This window comes from Cottoperca gobio, chromosome 6 (genome assembly GCF_900634415.1).
Source record: "Cottoperca gobio chromosome 6, fCotGob3.1, whole genome shotgun sequence".
Taxonomy (NCBI): Eukaryota; Metazoa; Chordata; class Actinopteri; order Perciformes; family Bovichtidae; genus Cottoperca; species Cottoperca gobio.
The window spans coordinates 17,824,377-17,848,964 of NC_041360.1; the positions used below are offsets into that span (position 1 = coordinate 17,824,377).

General features: G+C 40.9%; 3 protein-coding genes across 3 annotated transcripts in view; 1 reads left to right on the top strand and 2 right to left on the bottom strand.

Moving 5' to 3' along the window:
* Window positions 1–3,011: 3,011 nt before the first annotated feature.
* Window positions 3,012–4,193, top strand: lrrc10b (leucine rich repeat containing 10B). The gene has a single exon (XM_029434426.1). It carries the CDS (start codon window positions 3,012–3,014, stop codon window positions 4,191–4,193), a length of 1,182 nt encoding a protein of 393 aa, XP_029290286.1.
* A 2,471-nt stretch (window positions 4,194–6,664) lies between these two features.
* On the bottom strand, window positions 6,665–9,978 carry saxo4 (stabilizer of axonemal microtubules 4). The gene is made up of 11 exons (XM_029433001.1): window positions 9,879–9,978; window positions 9,616–9,739; window positions 8,256–8,421; window positions 8,101–8,146; window positions 7,706–7,806; window positions 7,499–7,564; window positions 7,298–7,387; window positions 7,146–7,211; window positions 6,949–7,043; window positions 6,762–6,866; window positions 6,665–6,683 (listed from the first exon to the last, which is right to left on the bottom strand). Exons 1-11 carry the CDS (start codon window positions 9,976–9,978, stop codon window positions 6,665–6,667), a joined length of 978 nt encoding a protein of 325 aa, XP_029288861.1.
* A 9,741-nt stretch (window positions 9,979–19,719) lies between these two features.
* The window catches only part of syt7a (synaptotagmin VIIa), a 76,216-nt gene continuing 71,347 nt past the window's right edge, over window positions 19,720–24,588 (bottom strand). Inside the window, exon 13 of the mRNA XM_029433363.1 lies at window positions 19,720–24,343. Within this exon, the coding sequence (XP_029289223.1) occupies window positions 24,239–24,343 (105 nt within the window). The 3' untranslated portion in view covers window positions 19,720–24,238. The remainder of the gene's footprint in view (window positions 24,344–24,588) is intronic.

The window sequence follows — 24,588 nt, forward strand, 5'->3', positions numbered from 1 at the left end:
GTTGTAACTGGTCGAGGTGGTCAATGTTTTTAATAATGCATCATATATTTTGTCTGAAAAATATTAATCTGCAAAATAAATATTAATTAAAACATCTAAATAAATAAAATGAAATAAGTGAATGAGTAAAAAGAGAAATATTTCCCTCTGAAATGTAGAAGTACAAATTATTAAAGCATAAAATGGAAATCCCCAAGTAGAAGTACCTCAAAATGGTATTTGAGTACAGTACTTCAGGACATTTACTTAGTTACATTCAACCCCTGGTACTATACTCTCAGTGTGTATTTTTTACACCGTTTTAATTGGAAGAGGATGTGAATATTCCTCCACTGGATAAAGTTACCTTGTGCTGTAACTGCTGTTGCCCTTTCATTTAAAACTTGCTCTGGGCTCATCCAAATTTTCGAGCTATTTTGAGCCACAGTGTATGAATATATTTTAGTCGTGTCACATTCATGACAATCTGAACTGCGTTTTAGTTTATTTTGTTATGTATCTGAGCTGGTGAGTGATTTCATTTTGAAACCTGTAAATTAAGCTTTTACTTTGTTATTGACACGTAGTGAGATTTTTACTCTACCATACTGCAGTGTATAGTTAATGCATCAACAATTCTTACATTGGTCTCAGGTTGAACACTGTGACAGTTGGCAGCAGTTTACAGGTTTTTTTTGTTATTTTTGTGTCTGTTCTGTGTCAAAGCAGAAAGTCACATGATGGCTGTCGTCACAGCTTTTTAATTGGTCTGTAAAATCCTGCTGAAGCTAATGTCTGTAGTGCTTGAAAGTTACCATCTTTGGAGGTCCAGGAGACTGTGTGATGATTACTGCTCTGTTAATCCAACGTGTTATGTATCATTATGTATTTACAGTATGAAAGAAGTCCAGATCCTTTTCTTAAGTAAAAGTAACAGTACAACAATAGAATAATACTCTGTAACAGATAATTCAATTCATTCAAAATGTATAATCAGAAAATATACTTAAGGTATCAAAACAAAAGTACTAATTATACAGTATAATGGCTCCTGATAATGTTATATGGATTATATTATTGGTATTTTCATGTTTACGCAGTATTTTATTGTTGTCGCTGGTTGATGTAAATCTTTCTGGATTCTTTCAGATTTAGTTATTTGACTCTAGACCAAAGTTACATGTTGTACAAACAACATATTTAATACAATAATGACAAAAATGTGGGTTTATCTACAAATAAATAAATTACAAATGAATGTCAGCATACTGCAGATGGACAGTTTAGAAAGTACTTTGGCAAGTTCTCCCCCCTGTTATTAATTAGGTTTGCATTTAAGGTTAGTCTGATTCCTGTTTAATCCTTTATATCTTCCAATGACCTTTGTGATTCTGGTGTGGGGCGTCTGCAGACTTTAGCTTGTTCCATAATAGTGCATCATATTTAAAAGCTGATCTTGTATTTTGTATATTAAAACTTAATCTGAGAAGTTACTAGTACTGCCAAATAAATGTAGTGGAGTAAGTATGTATAACATGAAAATATATATATATATATATATATATATATATATATATATATAAAGTAAAGTACTTCAAAATTGTACTTTCTACTTTCCATCAGTTCATATTTTTGGTTGTCTGTTATTTGAGTGATGAGGCTTAAAATGTATTTCTTTATTTTAGTGCAGACATTACAGTACATTAAATGGTGACTGTAACAGTCAGACAGACAATAAGATCAACAATTGGACAAAAGATTTACATACATCATATTGTGCATGCTAACAAAACAAACAAAACGTAAATGAACAGACAAACGAGGAAAAGTGTATTTGAGATGTATAAATCTACAGTAGGCATATGCATATAAGATATGTTTGTATAATAATAATAATAATAATAATAATAATAATAATAATAATAATAATAATAATAATAATAGAGATGCAATACAATTATTCTAATAACGCAGGGGAAAGTGTTCTGTGTGTAGGCATATTACTGCAAAATAACAAGAATAAGCAAATTAATTCAAATTCAAATCTACAAAAAGGGGGGAAAACGTTTAATATTTATATTCAAGCATAAAAGTTATGCAGTTTCCTTTCAAATCGTTTGAAAGTCTTTTTCTACTAGCCTACTTTTAATACAGACACACTCACAAACACACACACACACACACACACACACACACACACACTGACCATGTGATGTGAATGCCCCCTGCTCCGGTTACAGAGGGAGGGAGGAGCAGCAGTTCAATGTAAACCTTCACACTGATGGAGAGAAGCGGCCAACATCAGGAGAGCAGAGGCAGTCACTCAGTCAGCGCTGCAATTTTCCAAAATGTGCAATTTCTTTCTCCGGCGCGGATTAAAACTCCGTCAGTCACCTCGGCCTCTAATGGGGAGCAGCTGCATTAACTAGTGGACAGACTTCCATTAACTCTTTTTCTTTGCCGCCGGCCAGGTCACCGAGCTGCGCACATACTGTGGGCTTATCCACCGACACCCGGCAGCAAGAGGGACATTAAACTGACTATTAAAGTCGTAAAGTGGCACTTCTTTTTGCTGTTCCGATAGAGAGACCAGATCACGTGGACAGGTGACCTAATAGCTGCTCGTTATCTTGTTCTTGAAAGCCTGGAGGAAATTAAAGAGGAAATGAGAGGGTAAGGACTGCAATAATTACATTTCAGCTCAACAGTCTTCTGTCCTTTGTTTGTCAACTACCAGAAGCACTATTAATATTATTATTACTACTACTGCTACTATCATTACTATTACTCCACAGTTGTACTGGTGTTTTTTGATTAAGTGGTGGATGAAGTGATGAGGATTCACCTGACTTACTGCTGCAGCATGGCTGCAAAAGTGTTAATTGGCCCGGACCGTGATGCCGTTTGCAGCCGGTGGGCTCAACAATAAGTCAACAGCAGCTCCCAGGCGGAGAGTTGACTTGTCACAGACACTACCTCATCAAATGACTCTGTCCTGACTCACATTGGAGTCAGGGGCTGTTGGCCGCAGCATGGGCAACACCTCCAGGAAGGAAGAGGGAGAAGAAGAAGGGGAGGGGGCAAAGGATGGCGAGGAGTCCGAAATCCCAGAGAATAAGAAAGAAGAGGTGGAGGAAGAGCTTCCAATAGGGGTGGAGGACTTGTTCGAGAGTGGAGATCCCGTGCTGGACTTGAGCTACCGTAAATTTAAGCGGTTGCCATCACGTGTTATTGAACTGATGCATCTGGAGAAGCTGTATGTTTGTGGAAATCGCCTGCGCACTCTACCGGACGGCATCTCCCAGCTGCAAGGTCTGCGAGTCCTCGCCCTCGACTTCAACAAGATGGAGGACGTTCCACCCGCAGTCTGCCAGCTCACTAGCCTCACTCGCCTCTACCTGGGCAGCAACAGGCTCATGAGCCTCCCGCCCGAACTAAGGAACCTACAGAGTCTGCGCTGCCTTTGGGTTGAGAGCAACTACTTTCATATATTTCCGCAGGAGCTCTACGACCTCCCCAACCTCAAGTCCCTTCAGATTGGGGACAACCGTCTAAAGGCGCTGCCTTCTGACCTCTGCCGTATGGAGGCTTTGAGGGGATTATGGCTTTACGGGAACCGCTTTGATACCTTCCCAAAAGTCCTGCTGCGCATGGAGCATTTGGAGATTTTAGATCTGGACCGCAACAAGATAACAGAGTTTCCCAGCCTGAAGCGTCTCCACAACCTGCACCTCTTCTCCTACGATCACAACCCAGTCGACAGCCCTCCTAGAGTGAATGAGGACGTGATTGTGGTTGGGGAAGGCGCTGCGGAGTTCTTGGAGATCCGTGAGGCCAGGAACGAGAGACTACGAAAGGCTGCAGAGGAAGAGGCCGAAGAGTTGGCTCTGGCAGGACACGAGCCCGTGATTCACGGCATCCTGAAGAACAGCAGCTCCAACTCAAAACAAGTTGTGGTGACTTTGGGGGATGCAGACATTAATGAGGAAGAGCCCCTGACAAATGAGGACGAAGAGGGGGAGCTGCCCGTCACTGAGTATGACGCAGGTGAGCTTGAATACGACGAGCAGGGGGTTGAATATGAGACGGAGGAACTGATATGTGAGGGAGAGGGGTTTGAATATGAGGGCGACGAGCTGGAGTACGAGAGGGCTCAGATGGACTATGAGTATGAGGAGCTGGAGGACACGGGGAGGCAAGATGAAGGGGCATGAAAAACCTCTCATACATCCAGACTCAGATGATCTGCAGGCAGGTGGAGGTGGATGACAGTAAAAGAAGCTGACACACATGAGCCGTGCTGCTAATTTCTTATCGTTAACTGTGAAAATGAATGAGCATTGAGGCATTATGTAACTGTAAACTGACAGCACCTGTGACATCTCAATCAGCTGCTAATGACCAAATCAGAGCAGGACTCAGGTGGAGTGTGTGTGTGTGTGTGTGTGTGTGTGTGTGTGTGTGTGTGTGTGTGTGTGTGGCAGTTATACATTATGATTGTTTTCTGAGTGTGCACAGGAGACCAAGTCTTCCCTTATTAAATATTAATTTAGTCAGTGTCAGTGTCAATCATTCATGGGAAAATGTCTTCATCGGGAGCCAGTGAATGCACCAGCTACTGTTTACTTCACTGACACTCTGTAGTATTTCCACACATCATGGTCAGTGTCTGTTTTATGTGCCAGTGCACCGAGGCTCGACTAGCTGCTATTTTTATAAACCGACACTGTGTGTGTGCATGTAAAGGTGTGTATTGTATTTAGATTTACAAAATATTTATGACATGCTTAACACAACCCTCCAACCCTTGTCAATGTTGTGTAAGCAGTCCTGAGAGTATCAGTGCCAAGTAAGAGAGAGAGTAGCAGGATTATTAAAGGATGAATAGCTGGGGTGCCTCACCATAAAAGGTAAGTCCATAGGGAGGCTCCAGCGATGAAATGGACTCATAAAAAAATCAAGCAGGAGATTTTTATTCAAATAAAACAATGTGAAGCCCCCAGCAGGTCAGAGACTCAGGTCGGTCATGACCTTTGTATACTCCCTTTTTGTCTGTGACTGCACCTTTTCTACCTCCGTCTCTAACATGAAGCAGGTCCGGCCGCTGTTCTCCTCTCATCTCTGCACTCATTATTCATGTGGGGCTCGTATGTAATCCCATCCTCTTTCACTCCACGTATCTTTTTTCTCACATCTCATTGAAAGAGTGAAATATTTATCCCCACGTTGAAATATTTATGCTCGTACTCGTGTGGCAGCGTGTCGACTGTGCTGACGGAAACATTTGGAGAAGAGACTCAAACTGATTATTGCTTTTCTTAAATGTCTAAATGTTAAATGCAAAAATCCCCATGTTCACATATTGAACCATAGATTTTACATGTCGACGGTGAGAACCAGAAGGGCGTAGGTGACCTTTGACCTTTATAGGAGAGCAAAAACAAAAATGTATCATAATCTGTCCTGACTTTGTGTAAGGGTATTTGTGTTTTAAGTCTAGGGCAGCAACTGATTTTTTTAAATGATCTATTAACTAGCTAATTACTCATGCTTAATTAATTGATTTATCCATTGAATATTAAAAAACTACTGAAAATTGCCCATCACAGTTCCCTAGAGCGCACATTGTGCAACTTGCGCACAGTGACAATCCATTAACCATCTTAGTTTAGCTTCTAAGCATGCTAATTAGCACAAACACAAAGTGCAGCTGAGGCTGATGGGAATGTCATTAGATTAGCAGGTATTTGGTCATAAATCAAATAATTTGACAAAAGGAAATGTTGACCTGATAATGGCACTCGAGCAAGTTCTTACAATTCATCCAGAGGAGATGAATGTGTGTACCAAATCCCTACAGCTGCTAGCATGGCTAAAATTTCTGAAGAGCATATTATTGCACTGTTCACCTCAGGAATATGTGTCAGGCAGCTAATTTAACATGATCTACTGTCTGTACTTTGCTGACACCAACACTTATTTACAGATGCTGGAGTTTTTCTGTATCTCTTGTTTTGTTTAATCCTGTGTTTATTTGAGTTGCGTTGACGATGCAAAACCGCTGCAGTTTCTGAGGGTTGGCCCACAGTAGGTGTATAGAATAGAGCTGCAGTAACTGCACACACACACACACACACACACACAATGTGACGCTTTTGGAAATTTGATCCTCCTCCTCCTCCTCCTCTTCGGCCCGTGCTCTGCTGCTCGTTCCACAGCTGTGGGTGGCAAAACAGTTTGACACACTGCAGACGTCGATGGGAATCTGTGCCATACTCTGAGTCTGAGTATAATTATTTTTGCTCATTAGTTTACACACTCATTCTCTGTAGGTCAGTGACAGCCAGGCAGTCAAAGACAAAGCATCATCTCCTTCACTCCCTCTTTAGCTTTCACACAACTCACTTCACACAACTGTCTTACTGGCAGCTCACACACAAAGGGCTTCACAAAGAGATAAACACGAGCCAGTTTTTGACAGGACTATTATAAAACAACACAGACGGTGTTGTGATGAAGGTTTTCAGGATTTGATAATAAAGATATGTAATACTGCAACCGTTCTTACTCACACTTCCACAGTGTTTTTGTTTCTGCACAAATCACCCAGAGTAATGTGTTAACAAGAAACCTCACATTTTATTTTTAGTCATGCAGGTACCACCTCAGGTATGAGAAGGTCTAGCTAGCCCCTAAAGATGAACCTGTGAAAAAGATATGTCATATGAGTAAAAGGAAACGTATGCATGATGGGACCTTATGTGTGCAGCTCGTCTGTGTACCTGTCCATGTCTCGACGATTGTAGCCGTTGTCCATTTTCGCACTGATGATTCCTGCACAAGTGTGGCCAGTTTTCACCTTCTCATAATCTGCATCACGACAAAACCTGCAATAAAAAGTGGATTTGTCAACCAAACAGGTGATATTCTGTAATCTTAGCATTATCTGAAAGTATTAAACACACTTACGTGCTTTTATAGTGTGTGTTAAAGTGTGAACAATCAAAAGGTGTGTTAGGGAAAGCCTGGTTGTTTGGAGCATTGCGAAGAGACCCTGTGGGCTCCTGGAAAATACAACAACAGGCTAAAAACAACATAACAGCTCCAAACACAGAGGTAATATTGATTAATGGGGAGGAGAAAAACATAGCATAAAAACATATAACCTTTTTTCCAATGGTCTTCTCAGTTGGTGAATTACTTTTAGTCTGCGGCGAGGGCAGAAGGGAGCTCTGGAAGAGCAGAGGGAAGGATGTTCAAGTTAAAATTGATATAATTAAATTCTAATACAGCTGACTGGAAGGAAATCAATTCTCACTGGGCAGGCCAAGGGAGCGATGGCACCTCGAGTGAATCCTGTTTCTCGAGAGAAATGGCTGTTGCACAGGCTCGGTCTCGCCTCAGTGCCCTCAAACACAAGCACAGAAAGACGCTGTTAAAGCTCACGGATTCTGGAAAATTATGTTACAAACTGCATCCGTTCAAAAGAGGTCGGAGTGGAACAGTTCTGCGGGTCAACCTGCAGAAATGACGGTGCCGTGAAGTCATTTTTCATCACTGAGCCGGGAGTCTGGAGAGGTTCAACCTGAACAAGACAAACAAATCTAAGTAGACATTCTTTGCCCAGACAAACCACACATGAGAAATAACTGGTGAAGGTACTGTGTGACTGCAAATACACTCTAGTAATACTGATTTATTGTACATGACTATTTACAAAACTTACCAGGCAGTTTCTTTTGTCCTGAAATGTGTTTAGTTGAAGGTCTGTTCCCTCAGTGAAACCACTTTCTCCTATTGGACCCACGGTCACATGGTTCTGGGAAACTGGAGGAAGTGCAACAGTGTAAGTGCAGCATTTAAAAACAAATCCCAAAAGGTCATTAAATCCAAGCTCATTATTGTCATGTGCACATAAGATGGTCACGTAAGTAAAATCTAATTAGAACCAGGAAGTGGAAGTGGTAGACAGTAATACAGAAAGGTCATGAGAAAATCTTCCTAATCATGACAACTACAGCAGCATAGAATATAACTATTATGTTTGTGTCTTTCATGCGTCATCTAATCCTCTTTGTCGTGTCTTTAAACTTTAAATTCACGCATACTTTATCAGTTTACCTGTTGGTGTGAGACGATGTGGCACAAACAATCTTTGGTATTCTGTCTGAGGGAAAGTATTTGTGAAGACAGATAATTAAAGATTTACTACTCAGTTTTTATGCACTTGACACTTCTCAACATCTCCTAAGTGTTGTTATCGTTCTGTGTTTTACCTTTTCCTCCATAGTCTCTGCTTGTGGTCGAATCCTCAGCTGATAGAAGCCGCTGTCTCTGGGTTTGTTAATGAGGTTTGGCAAAGACCCCATACAATCAGACCGGACGTGAAGCTGGTAGTGTTGTTTAGTTTGAGTCGTGAAACTGTCAGATAGCAGAGATAGTCTGCAGACAAAAAAAACAACACACCTGTGTTTGAGGAGACAGGCGTTTTGAAGCTAGAGAGGAACAGTTGTTTTATTTATCACAGTCAGACTATTCACTGTCAATTTAAGCAGTTCAGGAAGTTAGTTTACAAGAATGCAAACACAGAAGAACCAGCGCTATCAAAATGTTCTTGTGTCTTATGAATTCTTAGGACTGACGAGCTTAAAGTGTCAGTTCAACTACAAATATATACCTGCTTTCTTGTCTCTAGTGGTTTTTAGCCATGCAGATAGCTTTAACGATATCCCTCACATTAGATACAGTAGCTGCTGTATATGCATTACTTCTTTGGTAGAAAGTAGTTGAAGTGTTCACATTCAAATCTGTACATTATACCAATTAACAGGGATATTGTTCCTGTTTAATCAGATGAACCTCTCTTCACTAGATGTATATTTTAAAAGCCCTGCACACCCATGGTAGATTCACTACGGTGATTGTAATCACTTTGATTGATTAGACCTCTTCTCAAGACTGTTAGGGTGTACAGACAGTGCTTGATTGTTGTGCCTGAAACTGAATTAGCTTAAATCATTGTTTTTCAGTGGTGAGAAGTACATTTACTCAAGTACTGTACTTAACTACAATTGTGAGTGTTTTAATGATATGCTACTTTCTACACTACTAAACTACATTTCAGAAGGAAATATTGTTCTTTTAACTCCACTACATTTATTAATTTGTTTCACAAAAAAGTCTACATACTTTTACACAAGTTACATTTTGATCAAAGAACAAAGTGTTTTTAAAACCGTGGTGTTGGAACTTTTACTTAAGTGAAAGATCTTAATACTTCTTCCACTACTGTTACTTTTACTATTGTGCTTTTCACACACACACACACACACACACACACACACACACATACACACACACACACACACACACACACACACACACACACACACACACACACACACACACATACACACACTTCGCTTATAATTATCTGATCCTCATTTTACACTTTATTTTGCTTATTTGTACAGATTTCAGTAGTTAGATCTAGAATTAGAAGATAGCTCCACCCAGCTTCCACCTAACTAGACATCTAATCAGGCAGGGTGGTTGAAAACACCTGTGTAGGGCCTTTAAGGCAACTGGCAAGCATCAGGTTTAATTTGTACAGACCTCACCTGCACTGACACTTACCCAAACTGAGGGTTGTCAATGTGGTCCATACTGGGCCTGTAATATATGGCTGGTCTCTGGTTTGATGTGAAACCCGTCCCGCTGGGTAGTCCGAGGTAAGAAGTGAAATGAGCCCTGCCTAGGTCTGAGACAGTCATACAAATATTGGCCATCAGAATCCTAATCAGTCTGATAAAGGTTATTTATGTTTATTCTGAGACTTTTCCGACTACTTCCTTTTAATGTGACATAAAAGCGTCCCTCCTCATCATGCACTCTCTCACCATAAGAAGTATTGTATCGTCTGACTGTGTTGCCGGTCAGTCGTCCCCTGCTGCCTGTTGCTCCAACAGTCGGCATGACTATCCTCCCCTGCTCAGCCATCTGTGACTGCTGTAATGGAAACCCTCACTGACAAAAAGTGATGGATGGAAAAGATCCGCTGGGCATGTGCTCAGTGCTGTAACCACAAACAGAAGCAGCAAACAACGTGTAACTCCTTTGTTTTTTGGTTTGACAGAATCCAACAGAACTCGGCGCTCTCTGAAGAAGTGATTACAGGGACTGTAGCAAATAATGCAATAAGTTCTCCCTTCATCACATGCTGTTTGAGTGAGGAGAAAAGTTCAGCAGCACCGCAGTACAGCTAGAGATATTCTCGTTTACACCAGATATAAATTACCCCGGGACAAAAAGGAAAGCTCCCCAGACGTACCTGCGACTCCAGGTTGTTGTTCACCTCTCTCTCTCTCTGGGGCTTTTGTAGGTAAACAGGTTTCTGTTGCTAGGAGATTCAGCACAAGGGCAGCAACATTACAGCTCAAGAGTGACTCCAGGGTGAAAGGTTGGCTGCTTGCAGTTAACATCAAGTAATGTTTCTACTGTAGTTCAGCTTTATGCCTTTAACACCTTCCTTATACAAGTTATTTGATCGTTACAAAATACGATTGTTTTATGTTAAAGCAAGAAATGTTGTCAAAAGCTTATGTAATAAAGCCACACATGTTTTGTTCAGTAGAGTCTTTGTTTATTTTAGTTTTTATACAACTAGAGTGGCAGACGCTGGATGTTTCAACCATTCATCGGCACTTTTAGCTTAATATTTAAACTTCTGGAGTGTGCAGACACTCTGAAAAGGGAGCAGGTTGTGTTCAGGTTTTGTGGTATTTCCTGTTAAGTCCGCCTCCTGTATTATACAGTAGCTGTTAGTTAGTTAGTTGGTTATTGTGATAATAAATAGTCATAATAAGTATTCTAGAGACCAGCCTCCCACTAATTTCTCATCTATTTGTGTGTGTTTTAGTCCTTAACACAAATATGTGGATATATATAATTCTTTACCAAACCATTCTTCTTCTTCTTTATTTATTTTTAGACAAGTTGCTCCACAATTATCACCTGTACCCCAGGTAACTGCATTATATTACAACTATTATACATTTTATATATCGCAGTATTCTCTTCTCTTTCTATTAGGCTACATGTACATTTTTGTATCATTACTGTAACACTAAAGTTTATTATTTATAAGCAGTGTATAAACTTAGATAATTAGGTAGTTAGAAACAAATATAAGGCAATGTTTAAGTGTTAATTAATGTACAGTATTTTAATTGTACAGTATATATCTGTTTATATACCAGAATCCAACTATAGACACTTCACAGAGGGAGTTTGAGTTGTTTAGTGAGAGAGAGAGTGCATGAACATTTGTTATGTTTGCTTGCAGTGACCTTTAAGTGTGTTATATACATTCAGATGTTTATATAATGCTTATAAACAATAAATAGGGGTTAAAATATTAGTATTACCATTATGGTGCACAATTAATTGACATAATCTAAGATATTCTATGTAATTCATTCAGCTTTTTATTTATTTAATTCAGATAGTTCCTCGTCTGTTTTTCAAATCTGTTTTGAGGAAAGTGGCCGTTGTCTGCTTCACAGCTTGTAAATCCTTTTGAGGCAAATGTGTGATGCAAATTGACTTCCATTAAATTCAGCTCTCATACCAAACGTCCTCAGACTGCAGACTGGACAGTTTCTCCATGTGTCCATTGGATGGCAGTGTGATGCCGCAGTGGCTCTGACTTCAGGCGAGCTCAGAAAAGATGTAACGTTATGTAAAAAATGATGGATGGCTTGCAATTTGCATGACATCTTGATAAAAATGTCCATCCGAGACAGGGAGTTATCATCCACTGCTGTTAACAGGAGAAAATGTCCGTGCTCCAGCTATACATCTGTTCATATATCTACATGAGCATTTCAATTTTATCTGGAGGATATTCACCTCCTGGTGTATTAATGAGGTGGACAATAGTGTCATTTTTCCAGATGCATATATTGCCACTTATGCTTACTAATTAACCCACCAACAGGAGGATCTCTGTGTTAAATTAAAAGAGTTAAAAAGTGATATTTATACAAACCTCTGCTTTATACCAGAGATCCCACATGCTCTTCAATCACACAGTATGAACACTTCCAACATTGCAATTTTCTTCACTGATTCATTATTACGTGGGATTTACAGTATACAATCTATCTGGGGTTTTTCCACGACAAGCTGCTCACCCTGTGGATCATTAAATCTGACAATGCATCGTCGTCATGTCATCTCCACACATTTCCTTTAATTCTCACTCCTATTCCTTCTCTTTCCATCTCATTTCCTTGGGCTCGCACTGCATCTTCACCTCTGTCACAACACTTCTTGCTCCCTCCATCTGTCCAACGCTGGCAGTCGGAGGAGCCTATCTTTACCAAGCTGTTGCTCGTGTTGCTGTTCCACACTCTTTCTTTCTTGACGTGCTGTCGTGCCAAGCCTGGGACTGTTCATTATCTTCTCCGAAAAATAACTACAGGGAAACGCCTGCATCATTAAAACTGACAGTCTCGTTTCCTGCTTCTTTTATTTAAACACAATGTGCACATTATTGGCATTTCTAATTATAACCTTACAGGGATCCATACAGCAGGAATAGACCAGGCGCCTATTTTCATTCCAGTCAAAGATTACAGCAGATGATTTTACTTATTAGACTAACTTCAGCCAGAGAGGAAGAGCTGATCAATGGAAGCACCTGCTGTACTGTTTGAAATGAAAACCTGCAGACTCTCCACGTCAGCGCTTCAGTACAGCAATCTGTGTTTGTTCTACATTTGCATAATTCTCATATGATGTGACTGTGCTGCAGCCGGGCTCAGCTATAGGCCAGATTCTTGATCTAATTGACAATAATACTGAGGGGGGAAAAAGATAAAATGCTGCACCTTATGCAAGTTTACACCTGAGACACCACTTAGAATAAAGAGGGAGCTTAAAAGAGAAAAAAGGGGTGGGTGCAGCGTTTCTAAAAATAGATGGAGGTGATGCAAGCACGGGGCTCCCGTCGAGATGATGCGCTTGGCTCGCCTGCAGCCGTCTGTTGTAGTTCAGGGAGGGACGGAACCTCGGCCCCTGTCTGCAGGAGCTCGGCTGGCTCGGTGCTTGTCTGTGTTTCCTGCCCAACTCGGATATTGTGCTGCACCAGCCGGGAGGAGGATCTCAACGGTTTCTCTGTGGGTTCAATAACCTGTTTCTATGTCTGCCATAGAATAACATGGAATTAATATTTAGAGAGACATAAAGAGACAGCTCAGGCGCTAAGACCCTTCTTTGTGTGTCAGGTCTCAGAGGTGCTCTCTCTGCTTCACCGCCTCACTGTTCTGGGTCTTATCTCCTTCCTGCTTCCTTTTTGACTTCTGTACTTAATAGGAAAGTCTGGCAGGGACGGTTTGGACTAAATTGCATTGTCATCTTTTTTCCATTTCGAGTTTCAGTCATGTTTGGTGCGTGCAATGCTGAGGAGGAGGCAGGCTGTGATGAGCAGAGGGGGATTCAGACATTTTAAGTCAAAAGGTGTACATTACGTGACATGTGCAAAACAGATTATTCTGTAACTCGATGAGAAGCAGATTATATTAAAGAAAACTATTTCCTCATGTTGATGTTGCAAGAGTGAATGTTTATGATGTTTAATGGATTGAAGATGAAACACGCACACACTGAAATGTCAGAAGTGAAACAAACTGTATGAACAATGCAAGAGCTAATTAAGAATCTGTCATCATCCCTGAAAGTGGGATGAAAGATTCCCTGAGTGTGGCATGTAGCCGTGCTATTCATTTACCTTCATGCTGACTAATGTGTCGCTCAGAGCAGAAGAGCACAAGCTTTCCACGATACATTTTTAATTGCACTCGAAGGCAAAAACAACCTTTGCAAATCGCCGCCTCATCAGCAAATGATGGACCATTTTGAATGGGATGTCATTACAGGTCCTAATTATTTATGTTGCAGTTCAATTACACTGTACAGTAAGTCGTACACCATACGGCCACAAGTATGTGGACACCTCTGTTCACATTTTATTGTGGAGCTGTTTTTTTTTCCATTTTTGGTCCTAAAGCCTTACTTCCAATCAAGGGAAATGTTAATGTTACAGCATACAATCATATTTTAGACTTAAACAAAACTTAGTGAGTATCCAAGTTGACCTATTTAAACCCAAAGATACTCAGTTTATTATCATAGAGGACTAAAAAAACAAACAGCAAATAGTCACATTTAAGAATCTGGAACAATATATTTTCGGCATATTTGCTTTAACAAGACTAAAAGTCCACAACCAGGCTAGTAGCTCTTTGAGGCTGTACTTCGACACAGCAATGCTTTTTTTCTAACGACAGCATACTAACATTCTCACAATAAAAATGCTGATGTTTAGCAGGTAACACTTGCTAGTTAGCACTAAACAGCCTAAGCTTCCATTAGTTATGCAGGTATTTAGTTATAAACAGAAGTATTGGACAAATCAACGTTTTGACTTGATGATGGCGCTAAATGCAAAGTTAAAGGATCAACAAAGTTATATGAATTTATTCCCTAAGGACCTTGAATACCTGTAGCAAATTTCACGGCAATTCATCCAGTAGTCATCAAGACATTTGATTAAAAAACAAAAATGTCAACCTCGTGGTGGCACTAAAGAAAAAGTGAGGGGATCACCAAAGTCAGTAAGACTCTTCCTCTGGGGACCATGAATGTCTATAAAAAATGTCATGGCAATCTATCAATTTGTTTTTGAGATGATTCAGTCTAGACCAAAGTGGTACCATAGAGCCACACCACTAATATGGCTACTGTAGAAACATGGTGGTGCAACAGGGTGGACCTGGTGGAAGAAGACTGTCTATGTAGATATGAAAGGCTCATTCTTAGCTAACAAAAACACACCTTAGTTTTAGGTTTTTATACACTAATGATGGTTATGATAATAGATGGCCCTTAATCATACACGCTGGTCCTTTAAAAATAGATAAAACACAGAAAGAAAGACCATTGAATCTCTGTACACAGTTTTTGTAAAAATTATTCTTTAATATGGAACAAAATCAGAGCTCAGCTCCATGGCTCCGTCCACCCAACACACTCTGTAACACTGATGGGTGGAGGAGAACGAGAAAATCAACCAGTAAGATCACAGTCCGCTCGGCCAAAAAACAGGAGAGGCTAAAAAAAACATGGAACGCAAAACCAAAGTGCTACTGGGTTTGACCTCGAGACGCCCTTGCTCCCTTCCCTTCTGACTCAGGATGTGACTACAGGGACAAGCCCGTTTGCCGCCTCCAAGGGCTCTCCCACCTCTTCACCTACCTCACCTTTGTCTTCCCCCCTGGAGGTCAGCGGCTCCTCAAACAAGTCGGTGACCCACTGACCTCTCCGAGCCTGGTGAGGTCAGCGTGTAGGCGGGTTATGGAGGAGCAGAGAGGCGAGTGTGATGGTCTCTATACTGAGTGTGCCATCAGTTCTCAGAGGGACGTGAACACAGACAAGACTTCTTGGTTATTATCATGGCTCCAGTGGAAATGTCTGCGGCTCAGTCCCTCTGCTGTTTTTACTCACCCAGCCTACGTGATAATCTAATCATCTTTAAGATGTTGCTCACTTGAGATTCAGATGGAATGTTTGAAGTTTTTGAGGAAATGAGACGAGTTAGGAGGGAGAGGACGTCTGCGGAGGCCGCCCAGTAAGAACCCGTTACTATCCTAACACAGGGACATCAACAGAAGTACTACACAGATATGTACAGAGCAACCAAGCAACACATCGGATACTTAGTAATAAATCTGGTGTGGGAAAGGGAAGGTAATAATAATCCACTACAAATGCACATATCCCACTACTTCTTTTGTGTGTAGTTGGTCCAATCATTAAGGCTATTCTCTTTCTCTTGCTACAAATTGGGCGGCAGTGAAGCCACCACAACATAGATTTGAGCATCAGGGCTGTGCTTGACATCTCATTATGGCTGCTTAGTGTTTCTGCGTGCTGAGCTGGCAGCTGCCCTTCTCCTCAGAGATTGTATGGAGAGTTGGTTAAAAGTACAACACCGTAAAGACAGGAAGAGGCATGAACAGGGATGAGGATGCTCTATGTTTGTGCTAAATCATTCTCTGGTCGACAGAGCTCTGTAGGGAAAACAGCGGAGGGTGATGGATGAGAGCTGCTAATGGACAAAGAATCACAGATAGATGAGGATGCATGGATTACTGGGAAATTAGACTCTGGTGGTATACGCATTACTAGCTGAATGGGAGAGTAAATTAGAAATTGAGCAGAGGAAGAGAAAATCTATACTTCGTGTGGAGGATTGAGATGAAGCATAATGAAGAAGCCGAGTGGACACGAGGAGACACAGAGTGAAGAGAGAGGGTATCTGCCAGCTTCAGCCAGCAGTCATCCTGTACCTTAACACACACTGCGTCACATGACAAACTACATCAGAGAGGGAGGGAGGAGGGAGGAGGGAGGCACTGCACAGAGATCACTAGCACTACTATGGACGGACACACCTAACACACACACACGCACACACACACACACACATACACACACTACTTCACAGGGTCCCAGTCTGCGTTCCACTGCACTCTCCTGGCTGCCTGAACCTTGCTGTGTCTTGTCAAGAAATAACGACAAACGAACCGATTAACAAACAAACGGACGAAAAGAAGAAACAACACACACTTTGGATCCCACTGGCAATAATAAAAAAATAAACCAGAAACGAAACCTAGGATATAAAAAGAGCCAGTGGCACCGGGTTTTACAGAAAGCATTTTCTCAATGACTGGCTTTTGAACAGCTCTACGCTTTTTCTTTTAGTCTACCAAGTATATACTATTAACCTTACCAGGCAGCTAAAATCTATACAGTACTGTCATTTTTCATATATTTATAGATATTTATACACTATACAAAGTTGGCAAAAAATACATAAATAAATACATTAAATTAGATTGTACACATCACAATTGTGTGTTTTAAGTTAGAGCACTCTTTGTTGAAGAGGTGGGCCATGGCAAGTTGAGAAAGGAGGTGAAGAAACAGGAGTGTTACCCTCGACATCGCTGAACTCAAAAGAGTCACCATCAGACTCCGTAAGTAATATTTCAGTGTATGGCGTTAAGATTAATTAAGTGTATTGCTTATTACCTACCTGATTCAAAATGTCCACATTATGGCAGGAGTTAGAAGGCTGCTCTAACTGAATCACAAAGTCTATTTACAACCAGCGAGGAAAGAAAAAACACACGTATTCTGAAGGATCTGGATTTAGGGAAAATAATCAGAATTTATTTTCAGTGCATCGAGAAACGACAGATTATGTGTGTGTGTGTGTGTGTGTGTGTGTGTGTGTGTGTGTGTGTGTGTGTGTGTGTGTGTGTGTGTGTGTGTGTGTGTGTGTGTGTGTATTTTCTGACTCCTCGTGGGACTCCCTCTAAAGGATGGTATTACAAATGAAGGCAGGACTGTATCCACTGTCCTTCCTGCAGACAGCTGCTGGGAGTATCTGCTGTACCATATCATGTCTTTGGTGGAGACAGTCCTAAAAGTAATAGGAAACTGATAAGCTCCGTCCCTGCACTGTACACAGACACAGCCAGATACATAAGGCTGTGGCATATGGAAAATAGGGAAGTAGGCGTACAGACACCTGCAGTGGCTGTCATTGAAAATAACTTGAATACAGCCATGTGCATTGTTTTGTTTGGATACAGCAGCGGGCTGAATATATGTCTGTTGAGAAGGCACAGGGCACATTTTGGACATTTGGAAAAATCTATCTTATTCTCCCTCACAAAAAAACCCCTTAGTTTCACTACGTCTGCCATATGGAAGTTTCTAGCACTAATCCTGAATTTCTCTTGCTGGAGTTTGAGAGTTCTTATAAATATCTGACGAAGCAGGAGACAAGCATATATTGTGGCAAGTTTACGGCAGTGCTTAATCATGATTCTAACCCCAAAATACGAGGCTGAATCACAAGCAAATTGTCTTTACAGGGTCAGACGGATGATGTACATCCTTCCACTTGGAATCTACTCTCACCTCCATACATGCCCATCCCCATGTATGGCCTCCAGCAGAGCAATAATGACTCCAAATTCAATGAGGAAGGCATCATCAGTGTCAGTACAGGGCCAATCCCGTCTAACACAATGGCATTACAGTAAATCCCCAAGCCTATAAGCAGACAGGGTGAGATGTGATGCCAAGCGACCGGGGCAGACTGACTCCACAGGGAGGTGAACAGTCTTCTCACACAGCCGAGGATCGCTCGAAATTTGCAGTAAAAATACAAATACAATTTGTGCCACATATCGCTCTGTCTAGTTCCTGAAAATGTGTTGGGGGGTAAAAGGTATGTGGCAGTGTTGCTACAGCGGACCTGGGATGTGTTGGGTATCACTCCTTCCCTTAGTTTCTCTTGCCCCGACCTCACGACACCTCCAACAAAAATACAGCGGACATCAAAAGCCCTTATTCAAGAAGGGCAGGTATAATCAGCTTCACCATCATCAATATCACCACTGTTATTCATCAATATCATGTTTTCTTCATCATTTCAAGTGACAAATGAAAACTCGGCGTACAACAAATGTTAATTTTCACCAACAATATTTACATAAAGGTTCGAAAAACAGAAGGATTTTCTTATCACATTTCTATAAAGAAATAAACCCAACACAAGAACACCAAGCACACACATACACACACACTGACCAACAGTCAAATGTGAACAGAAAGAAAAAATATATTATTACTTGTTACTGTTGTTTTTCATTTTCATTTTGTTACCATTCAATTAATGCTTACTTGAACCCTGATTGGGAGAAGTCACATTGGTTTTTTTACCAGATGCTTAAAACAATTGAAAGGGTGAGTTAGGGGAGGCGAGGTCTGTCTGCGCAGGGCGAGACTCGCGCACAGACTGACTGGACAAATAACGAAGGTGACCCAGAAGACTTGTGTACTGACTCAGCCATCGCAATATGATTCAGCAGAATAAAACATCAACTGCATTCCCTCCAGCATGAGATGACTACAGCCTGATTTTAACCCACACACACACACACACACACACACACACACACACACACACACACACACACACACACACACACACACACACACACACACACACACACACCTAAAGTTCTCCAAGACATAAAGGACAATGTACCTTTAATTTAATATTGCACAAACTACAGCAAAGCAGGCACCTTTCCAACAGAGTGAGTCATTGATACTCATCTTAAGAAAGCCATAACTAGCGCCGCAGAATAAGGATGTGGCTGAGAGCATGACAAGGACAAACAATATGAGGAACCGAAGAATATCTTGCTAATTCCTTGGCAAACAGATGTGACCCAGTAAGCCAATAAAGGTTTCAGTTATTTAGAAAGTAAATAGGAAAAAGGAAGGCTGCAGGTGAACATGATACATTTGGGGTGGACACACCCGTCGCCTAAATAAACATCTAAGAGATATCCAGGCGATAAATCTTCTCCCTCAGTCTACCCAGCAGCTGCAAGGTTGTGAACTTAATGCTACTGTCAGCATGCTCACAATGGCAGAGGTGGAGGAAGTACTCAGATATTTTACTTAAGTAAAAGTAGCATTTACCCAAGGTAGAAATAGATTACATTACATTACATAATGTAAGGTAGAAATACTCTGTTACAAGTAAAAGTCCTGCATTCAAAACTTTACTTAAGTAAAAGTAAAAAAGTACTAGCATCAAAATATGCTTAAGGTACAAAAAGTAAAAGTATGTGTATATATGTATATGTAAAGTATATTATGCATTATAATTATTAATGCATTAAAGTCCTCATCACATTAATGTTGCAGTTGGTAACGATGGAGCTAATTATAACTACTTTATATACTGATCTTAATCTATAATAACATCATAATGTAACAATGTAGTAGTTGATTTGTATTTTATATTATAAACTAAATCTGCAAAGTAGCTAGTAACTGAAGTTATTATATAAATGTAGAGGAGAAACTAAGTACAATATTTGCCTCTAATATTTAGTAGTAGAAGTATAAAGTAGCTTAAAATGGAAATACTTTAGTGAAGTACCTCAATGAGTAAATGTACTTAGTTACTTCCCACTACTGAAACATTTCAACGCTAACATCCTGATATTGAGCAGGTATAATGTTTACCATGGCTCTGACAAAGTGGCTGTTTAAAGTTAAAGAAATTAGCAGAAAGTAGAAATTAGAAAGAGATTCAACGTTCTACAGAATGAACACTTAATAGAGAGAAATCAAAGGTTTGAATGTCATTTAACTCGAAAGTCAGTTATAAGAACCTTAATTCAGCGGCAAAGTTGTGGACAGTGTTTCAGTCTCCTTGAATTAAATCTCAGTTATCAAGCAGTAATTATCCACACCTGCGCCGACCAGTTGACCTCGCCAGGGAATGAAACACTGATGAAAGACAGAGCTGAGGCTGAACACAAGGAGAGCGAGTACACTGAGTGGAGTTAGTCTGAAAAAAGTCTTGACTGGGAGCATATGCAACACTGCCATGCTGTATTCATGAGCTCAGGACCGGTGAAGGTCATTGCCGACAGTGTTGGTGCCAACAACGCAATACGTTTAGAGTTGTGAGACAGGTGGCAGTATAATAAAACTGGGATTTGGAAATTGCTTTCTCCTTTGTACTGTTTGTCTCTGAGCTCACCATCCATTTTAATGGTGCTGCTGTTTGACTGCTGGTGCCGAGAGAACAAAAGGTTCGACTCTCCCAGTTATTTTAGGGAAAGTGCAACTTTCTGGATACTCCGTGATGAATCATATGCCACTGTGATACACTTTTTTATCTGACTCTTATGAAGGTAGGGGCAATATTTTTGTCCTTGTTGTTTTTAATGGTAATAACAACCTTTGTGACCATGAGCCTGAATATTCACTTAATCTCATTTTTAATTTAGATAAATTAAGATAAATGTTAGATACCTGCTAAATTAAATTCCTAACAATCATTATGAGCGACTGCTTAATGTCAACTAAACACAATGAGTAATACACTTACATGAAGAAACATATGTTCTAGCATCTCACTATTCCATTTAGCACAGTAACCTGCCACTGGCTAATGTTTTGATCACCGTGCCATTTAACTTTTGAAAAAACGATTTACATTTAAGAAGTCTGCAGCCTCCAGTCTACCTTTGAATGTTACTAAAAATAAAGCCGTATCCCCCAGTTTACAGGGTCACTGATGACTAAGCTTTGGAAACCCTTGTGGCATAGCAATTCATCACTTCTTGAGCTACATGTAATCTTGGTGAAAGGAAACGGCAGAGGTATTGTGTTGACTCGTCACCTGCACACCTGCAAATTCAAACCACATTTGGTTTTTTTACAGCTTTACACAGCGTACTGATTACATGCCTCGTTTTGACTGACAAGCCTTTATCCCCGTCCATCATCTTCCTGCTTACTAATGAGAGCGCTCCATAGTTTCGTTTTATTCTTAGTGAGTATTACCTCTGCACATAGCGAGTCCCACAGGTCCAAGAAAGCAGATATTGCTCCTTTCTGACCAACTAATAGGAGTGTAATGTGCTGTGACACTGCAGGCAGTGGCTGTCAAAACAGTGGGCCCTGTTCCACGGTTGGCCAATTGTTCTGAAGGGTGCTGGACTGGATCAGTGCATCACAGCAGCCAGCACCAAGTCTCACATGAAACACACTGCCCAGAACACACTCGTAGCACACAGTGTGCTCCCAAAAACCAGTTTATAGAAACCCGAGACGAGGACTAACCCGATGCAGATTAGACTACAATTACATGTTTCTTGTGGTGACCCGGTTATTGTTACCATGATTCAAAACTAGCACAAAAGCATAGGATACTATCAAATGATTGCATGATAATAGAAAATAAAATCCACTGCAGGGAACACAGCATTTTAGGCATGGATTTTATTGGGGCCAGAGTTAGTAGGAACTTCAAACGCGGTGATGCTTCAACTAAACAAACAACTGATTATATTTGCTCGCTAAGTCAGTCAAACAAGAGAGGCGATGGAAAGGTGGATGCTCATTTAGACATTAAAAGCTGCTACAGTAAAACACAAATCCCAAATAGCTAACACGATTATGCTTCACAGGACTTTATGAATGTGAAAACACAGACAGACACTGTTGCAGCAGTGTGTACACTAAGAAAGAGTGGCCGTCTGTGTGAGCAGCTCTTAATGGCTGACAGTATTCATGTTGCCGCCCTGTGACTCTGTTTTATTTACGTTACAGAAATATCGAGCTGAGCTGAATGTGCGTGACAAGCAGGGCAGCTACCAGTACACTCTGTGGTGCTCTCAAGCACTCAGGGAAGAGATAATGTCTAATCTGCTTCTACAGTATCTCACAGCGGCAGATCAGACCATCATCTAATATCACACCCACTGTCTGTGATACGCAGCTGTTTGTAGTTTCTGTGGACAACAAACACTCAGAGAAAGGCTATTTTATCTTACTTTTCCTTCCGCATTAATCAAAAACGAGGAACAAAAAGAGGAGAATGAGAGCCCTACATCCATCCTCTGTGTCCTCCACTTATCTCCAAACCCTGAAATTACAGAGCAGACGTCTCCTCTCCCCAACTGATGCTCACCCTTTCAGAAACTCCTCCCTTAATTTCCACCAGTATTATAATCATCATCAAAACTGTAATTATCATTATTATTGTTATTACATTTTCAAAAAGTGCAGATAGAACTTCCCTGTGTCCTCGTTCTGAAGGCAGGGCAGTAAAGTAGGATGGAGGGGAAACAATGGCAGTAAGAAGAGCAAGAAGAGCGCAAGATGAGAAAGAGAAAAGAGAAGAAGATTTCTGCCGAGTCTGAATTGTGTTGCTCCTGTGAACATAGAAACACGCACACACAGCAACAGGCACACTATACAGTCATGGGGATAGACCCCCATCAGCACACCACAACAGCACAGGGCAGGACAAAGAATTCATAGCATCAATAAACAGACGGAAGTGTGAACACACAACCGAATGCATGTGCACGAACAGCTTCTGTTCTCATCTTAAAATTGGAAGAAGATTTTAAATTGGTTTCCTCAGTTGGTGATGCTGTGAAAAATGACATCATTGTATCATGTGGGATTTGTTTGTTTTGTTTGGGGGGTTTTTTCATCTTCTTTTTTCTCTCTCCATGTCAGGGCTTTTTGTCTGGAAAAATCAGGAGCGATCCATTTCATAAGTTTATTGTGTTCCCGCTTTCCCAGTCTCAGAAAGTTCAGTTAATTTTTTTCTTTTTAATCTCTATTTTTGTTGGAGCTACAGCACAGCACCCACAGCACACAGACGACAAGGAGGGGTTGGGGGTCCAGAAAGGGCTGGATACACTAATATTGTGTCAGAGGAAGAGAAAGAGGGAACCATAAGGATAAAAAAAGAGATAAAGAAGAAGACAGAGAGGGAAAAAAGAGGAGGGAGAGAAAAGACAGCGATATCAACAATTCCATCTTGAGTTCAGCTGGTTTCATTACAAATCGAGTATTGATGGCTTCCCACAACTTCAGCTGAACATTAAACCATTGTTGAGTAAAAGGAGGGAGACTGAAATAGGGAGAGGATATTGTACACTTGAGACAGATGACAAGGGGACAAATGAAGAGACAAGAGAGATGGGAAACAGGGATAACATATCGTACTAATCAAGTGTATAGGGGGAGTTCTGCCAATCTATTCCTAATATGTTAATATGTACATGTACATAATGTACATACTGTACAGTATTGTGTACCTGGAATAGTCATACAATAGGATTATATGAGATTAGATCGTTACTTAAGATTCTCTGTGATCCCACGGGACTGGCACCTTAAATGGGTCGGGGTCTGCAGTGCAGTTCAGAACCAAGGGGTCGACAAAGAAACTGAACATCGGACCTCCACAGGCAAAGTGCATAAGGACAGACAGACATACAGACAGTCAGAAACAGGGGGACCATTGGCAAAGTGGTGAGACACAGAAACTAAGACACAGCTGTATGAAAAAGAGGGAACAGAAGAAGTGAGAAGAGTCGGAGAGGAATAGAGATTTTGAAAGAGAAGAGTTTAAAGGTTTAAGAGAGCAGATGGCTAATTGTACCCGTGTTTCGCAGCCTGGCAGCAAGTCAGTCTTGTGCATAAGGACAGGTGGGAGGAGGAGGGGAGGGAGGAGGGGGAGTAGGGGACGAGAAGGGGCCATGGAGGAAGCTGGGCGGTGCGATCAGGCCTTGAGAGCGTGCCACTGGGCGACGTTAGTACGCGGCCGAGCAAGCATGTCTTTCCAGTGCTTCACCTCCGCTGGTCCACTCTTCCACGATAAGTAGATCTGAGAGAGGGGAAGAAGAGAAGGGATGATAAAGTAAACTTGTAAAATCATTTGTAACCCTTTTCAGATGTGGAGTGTATGTCTATTTTAACTTTAGTGCACCTGACTCCTGGAACAAAACACAGCACCTCGTTAAAATCAATTCACTGGATTACATTTGATTAGATTTTAAATTTCAATCTCTAATTGTAACTGTTTTGCATAATTGTATTTTATTTGACATCTTAATTATCCTACTTTATCTA